The following is a 6,565-nucleotide window of genomic DNA, read 5'->3' as shown; positions in this document are numbered from 1 at the left end:
AACCTTGTCAGTTACCTACCTTTTGGTTTATATACAGCTCCAGAATGCAGTCAGTTAAGTTTGTAAAAGTACATCATTTAATTATATTTGTACAACCTTGTATGCGATTGTGTTGATTATGATTATAACCTTTCATTCATCTTCAAATGCAAAATGAAATCTTATTTAACATCATAACACAACCTTTATCTTTGTTTCTCACTTGTGAGAAAAGTGTGTTAGTTGAGTGAGTAAGAACTTCAAATGAGTAATCACTGTTATATTTAGTAACTATCCATAACTGAATAGAAATTCATGAAAGCACAATTAGAGTATAAATAAGCCTTGATGACTGTGCCCTGAGTTTGCTTTTAGGCCCCCAATCATTAATAAACCATACACATGTACCAGGAGGATATCACTAAAGTTGTTGGTAAAATAATCAACACTTTCTCATCAACCAGATTTGAAAGTTATAGTGTAGTATAGATTTATATATTCTTCCATACATCATAAAGCATGTTTTTATAAAAATGAGAGAAACAGTAATAATTGAATATATTTTTATACATGACCTTACCAAAGTTGGGCAGATTATTATAGGTGAATAAAGGTGTCCATTTGCCAAAGCAGACCCAGCCCTGAATGAGTATAGATAACTCCCCCAAACCACCAGTAAGTATGCACCCTTTCAATTAGTTGACTGTGACAGTAGCTGCTGTAAATTCATGAATACTCATGGGCACTATTTTAGATAAATATACATATATTTTTAGGTACATATATTTAGTGAGTTTTTTGAAAAATATAAGATAAAAAGCACACCGCTGATAAACAGGGCTATTTATATCGGTATAATCGGTAAAATCAACAAACATGAAATTGGTTAATCAAGAAATATTTACCAACCATTATCAGAAACATGGAATGTTCTGCTTTTCATTTGATCTTGTCATTGTACTTCAGTGGTTGCTTATTTTAGTGCTGATGGACTTCATTCAATTTTTTCTTAAATGCTGTTTAATCATAGTACCACTGGCATCCTTTATCTACTTTTGCTCAGACAAAATTTCTGGTTTGTCCTCCTTTGTCCAGATAATTGATTAACTAAATCACACTAAGGCTTTTCACAACATATTTTATTGCAAACAGAGGAGTAACATTGTCATACATGACATATAATGACAAAATCTCTTCAGGAGGTGTCCATGGTCTGCACGCTCTCCTCCACCACCTCCACCGGAACTTGGGTCACTGCCTTTGTCAGAATACTTGTAGTGCCTTGCTTGTACGTATAATCACCGGTTCTGCAGGAAAAGAGTGAGTACCATTCAAAGTGCGAGTACCATTCAAAGTGCATGTATATTGAAAACATTAGACATTTTATTTGGTAAGTAATTTAGTAACCATGTTGGCAATCATTTTTGTGTCTTCTTAAAGCCAACTATATAAACAGTTATTACACAAGCAGAACAGTTCCTCTCTTAATTGTCAAAGAACAAAATGTTGGTCATTAAAAGCTGAGATTAAAAGAACAGTAAAATAAAATAATGGGAGTGATTTCTGCACATATTCTCCAACTCACCTTACACCCTTCTTGTTGGCTTCATCATGTGGTCTCAGGTAGTCCACCTTGCCTTTGGTGATCACACACAGGTCAATGTTACTGCCTGAGCCCAGATCATTAAATATACCAGCTGCTATTGCATCACGGACCAGGAGCTTTGCCTCCTCCTCCTAAACAGTTAAGAAGAAATTATTACGGTTATTTCTCATTAAGTGAAGAAAAAAAAACTGATGAAATGGCCAGTGAAAAAAATTCCCACCTCCATGTCAGGCCTGTATCGATCTTCAAACACAGCCATAGCAGCCAGGGATCCAGAGCCTAAGCATACATACACACACACACACAGATGCAGTTTCTCTGATTAAAAACAGTTTCTCCACAAAACTATCTGGGTTACTGTTAAAAGCCCATAATCCCAGCCCTTGTGTTTTTAGATCTTAAGTACACTCAAGTACACAGGGAGGTGAAAAGTATCCAGCTTTAGTTTTTGTTACTTTCAGTGTATCTCTCCACTGGACATTGACACATAATGCTTTTCATTTATCAAGATGGATAAACAGATTTATGAATAAATAGTTTATAGGAACATTTCAAAACAATTAAAGGAACTAAGAATACCATTAAGAACATTTTGAGAAACCCAGTCACTTTATATTACTGCAATTATATTAACCCTTAAAATACAACTAGTGATTCAATAATGACCAAATGAATTTGCCAATCCATGTATTGTGTAAATAAAGAATTCAACGCCACAGCTGACTGAAGAGTTAGAGCTCATCGCACTTACAAACATACATGAACCCTGGAATCTTTATTTTTGCCAAAGAATGTGCCTCTGTCCTTGACTGAGTGAGTGTTTTCTTTAAAGGTTACCAATTAACCACAAGATGAGATCCAGATATAATTTTCACAACAATAAAAAGCAGGGTAATGAGTGACCTTGCTGCAAGGTATTTAGGTAGAGTGTGAAATACACATTGTAGTCTTGAAGAATAAATAACACTATTTCTGCAAACCAGTCTCTGAGTCTTTCAAGCAAATGATGTACAATGTACAAGACATAGGTTTAAAAGAAAAATGCCCCAGAGACTCACCCATGGTAACATAGGGTAGCTTGTCTGTTGAACCATGAGGGTAGATGCTGTACAGGTGGGGACCATTGATGTCAACCCCACCCAATACCAGTGCTGCTCCAATATAGCCTTGGTACCTATAGATCACACACACACAAAATTGTCAGTTACATAGATAGAATAAAAAAGGGCAAATGCAAAGATAGGAAAATGTAGGCATTGTTTTGCAACAGAATTATGTACTTTCAAAAATGTATAAAATGGCCTTAGTCTATTAGTGTGCAAAAGTTTCACACTATTTAGCATTTACAGCAGATCCTTAGCATCACAAAGACCATTCACATTGGGCTCACATAGCACTGCGCTGAGACATTAAAAAAACCAATCTGCTGCACATGAGGCCAGACAGATCTGCACCTAAAATGATTTTGAAAAGGTGGTGGAGGTGTTGGCAGGGGACGGAAATGAATTTCAAGGGGAATTAGGTAATATATTAAAAAACACTGTGTAAGCTGCATTTTCAGTTTTGAGTGGATGCCATACAGCAGAAGGAGCAGAGATAGCAAGGGTTGTTTTCCCTCATTCAAAGCATGATCTTCTGTCTAATCTTAATGAATGAATACATGAATTAACATGAACTCCCTAAAGTAAAAAAAAAATAATAATACATAAACTAACGTGGATGACAAAGTGAAAATCTGTGACTATTGGGCATTCTGCTAAAATAGTTTGGGAAAGTGTCATTTCTCTCAATCCAATTAATAACCAACAAGGTTCTCTCAATCAAATTAATAACCAACAAGGAGCTTTTAATCATGTTAGACAAAAATATATCTGTATGCTCTTTATTAATATATCTGTAAGTACTTTATAGGTGTACACCATGTGCTGAATCTTAATACTATCACTAATTATTGCATATACAGTATCAAGTGAAAGTTTTCTTGCCACCTGAAGAGCATCTGCTTGAGCATGCGGTTGGCTGTAGTGACTCTTGGAAGGCGATTGGTGGAAAGAGAATGAAGCTCCAGATTAGAGGAGATTAACTGAGTGGTCATCTCAGTGTCTGCTGCTGTACCAGCTCCGCAACAGCTACAAACACAAAAACACACACACAAACATGCATATTAGAGTACATCTGGGGTTGGAGAAGAAGCTATGAGGAGTTTTGTGTGATTCAGTTCTCACTAGATGTTAGGAGAGATGTAGTGGATCTTTGAGCAGTTCTTATCCGCTACAACCATTCCTTCAGTGGCTCTTGTATCAGCTCCCAGAACCACACCATCCTTAAGGAGTAGAAGAAAAGAATTTACTAATGCTGAATAAAAACACAAACTTACTTTATTTACTCACAAATATTTCCAATTCTGAATATCCCTCATTAATACATGATAGGTATTATTATTTTCTCCATATATTTATTAAAGCGTACAATATAATCCTGTAAATTAGGAATTCTAACATTACAGTTTTACACATTTAAAAATAGGTTTGTTATTGCAATGAGCACATATATACTGTATATGTGCCCTACACATATACCTTGAGTATTTTAGAGTACACAATTTTGCACAATCTGGGTGAAATTGTATCTCAGCATGAATGCTAATAAAAGCAAAAACAATAATAGAAGACATATAGGGGCTACAATGATTTAAGGCTAAAAGTACTGCATAGGATTTTTTTAAGCTATAAAATGATCACCTTATACACAACTCCACAGATGGTTGTGCCAGTTTTGCGCGCAGTAGGGAGGCTGCATCCAATTTTAGCAGCATTACATTCTAGTTGAGCATTCCTAAAGAAAACACAGAAATGGCAACTTGAACACAAATTCAAGCATTTTATGTTCTGCAAAACATGTAACATGCTATTGAAACATTTAAATGTATTGGCATACAGGGCGCAAAGTGAGAAGTTTTAAACATTGCCGATGCCATAAAGGACAAAAGACCTGCCCATAACATGCACAAACAAAGACATCAGAAATACTAAGAATCTTTATGATTGACAGAATATTGCAAAACCATGACTCTGAGGAAGGTTTCTTCCTTCTTAAGGAAGGTCATCCATCTGACACCAATGACCAAGCAGGACATAAGTCAGAGAAACAACCAAGATGTCAAGATCAAAAGGTTCAAGACTTCTGTTTTTAAAACATTTTCCTTTTGACATGAGGATCACAGTGGTATTGACTTTATTGTTAATCATCAGGTACATCATCCAGAACAAGTTCATTAAATGCACCGGTGTATTTTATTAATAAGCTGTAGGAACGAATTGCCATGTTAAACCTGCATGTCATTTACAGAGCTCCAGGTACCAGTGCGAGGTTTCCTCTCGACCTAAATGGAGCGATGCAGCAGCGCTTTAATGCGGTGTTTCAGGTCTCATCTCAACATCGGTAAAATGATTAAACCGATTCCTGATTAAACCTATTCCTATCTTAATGCCGCCATCGTGTGGATCACTAACTAGCTTAAACTCTGGAACTTTCAGTCCAGTCTTTTGTTGTCACTCTGTTGGATTTTCTAATTTATAGGACGTCACATCAGGCAAAAACATAGGCATAAAAACATGGACATTACTTTTCAATATATTTCTATAGAAAATTGTTATAAATAAAAGAATCCGTAAAAAAAAAAATAATAATAATAAATAAATAAATAAAAATTATTCAGTCCGTTAGCTCTGTTGCTAATGGCTCTTTTGAATGGCAGATAATTTTATAACGTTACATTATTATGGTTACATAACATAATAAAGCAAGTCACAAAATATAAAATACAGCAAACCCTAAACCCAGTGAGCAGGTCTATTTCTTAACATACCGTGAAACGGACATGTAGCATGTGGCTAACTAACGCTTTGGTGTATGTTTTTTACATAAGCTTTATTTAAGATGAAAACGTCGCGCTCAAAAATAAGAAAATTAATTAACTGATACCTTTTTAGGAAACGGATACTTTTGGTTTGTTTTAAGGTTTTTATTTCTTACTAACCGCAATATAGTTAACAAAAAATCTGCTGAATCATTCACAGAGACCGCTAGCAAATTAGCGCCTTCTGAAGTAAATAACAAAAAATAATGATGCGTAATACCAAAATTAATAAAGTAGAGTAAAATGTGCCACCTATCTGTACATCATATTATTCTACTCTTACCTCTTGCAGTTTTCGAAACTGAAACCTCTCATCTGAGGCTGTAATACACAAGTACTCGCCATTGTTGAAACTCTTATTTCCCGGAAAAGGTTCGCTGTAGCACCGCGGCTCCTTCTTCTGTATGCACTTACCACCCTATACCATGGACGGAAGTGCGTCAGACCTACGTCACACATTTGCCTGCCCAATGGTAGTGGACAGCGAGGAATGGGACACAGAGAGAGAGAGAGAGAGAGAGAGAGAGAGAGAGAGAGAGAGAGAGAGCGTTTAATCAAAAATGTACGTACAAGAAAGTCACTTTACATTTATTTAGAAAACACCTGCACATTCATAGCAGTTTGTAGTTTGTAGCAGTGTAATGTATAAAATCATATAGACATAAGGCCTTCAGTTAGAGCAAAGGGGCCCAGGGACCTTATACCTACACTATGGCATGAATCTATAAATGAACCTACCAGAAAAAAGGCTGCTATAATACAACACAGTAATTCAGAGTAAATAGCCATACACAACAATAGATACAATATGATGATGACATGCTATAAGTAAACACTTTACTAAGCAGCCATTTTCATATAGAAATATTCATTGTATATGATTACAATGTTTCTATTCCAATGTACTGTAGAGAGAGTCAGAGTCAGCGTTTGTGTGTGTAATATATATATATATATATATATATATATATATATATATACAGGACATACCGAGGATTGAAATTGCGATTTTCTCTGTCCTACAATGCAACAGCAACTCTCTCTCTCTCTCTCTCTCTCTC

General features: G+C 35.6%; 1 protein-coding gene across 1 annotated transcript; it reads right to left on the bottom strand.

Annotated features, from left to right (window-relative positions):
• Positions 1-1,103: 1,103 nt before the first annotated feature.
• On the bottom strand, positions 1,104-5,946 carry psmb7 (proteasome 20S subunit beta 7). The gene is made up of 8 exons (XM_060891367.1): positions 5,788-5,946; positions 4,327-4,420; positions 3,811-3,908; positions 3,574-3,714; positions 2,644-2,759; positions 1,806-1,864; positions 1,565-1,716; positions 1,104-1,286 (listed from the first exon to the last, which is right to left on the bottom strand). Exons 1-8 carry the CDS (start codon positions 5,847-5,849, stop codon positions 1,175-1,177), a joined length of 834 nt encoding a protein of 277 aa, XP_060747350.1. The 5' UTR covers positions 5,850-5,946; the 3' UTR covers positions 1,104-1,174.
• Positions 5,947-6,565: the final 619 nt, after the last annotated feature.

Source organism: Tachysurus vachellii, chromosome 17, assembly GCF_030014155.1.
Source record: "Tachysurus vachellii isolate PV-2020 chromosome 17, HZAU_Pvac_v1, whole genome shotgun sequence".
NCBI lineage: Eukaryota > Metazoa > Chordata > Actinopteri > Siluriformes > Bagridae > Tachysurus > Tachysurus vachellii.
This window is presented reverse-complemented; position numbering and strand designations above follow the sequence as displayed.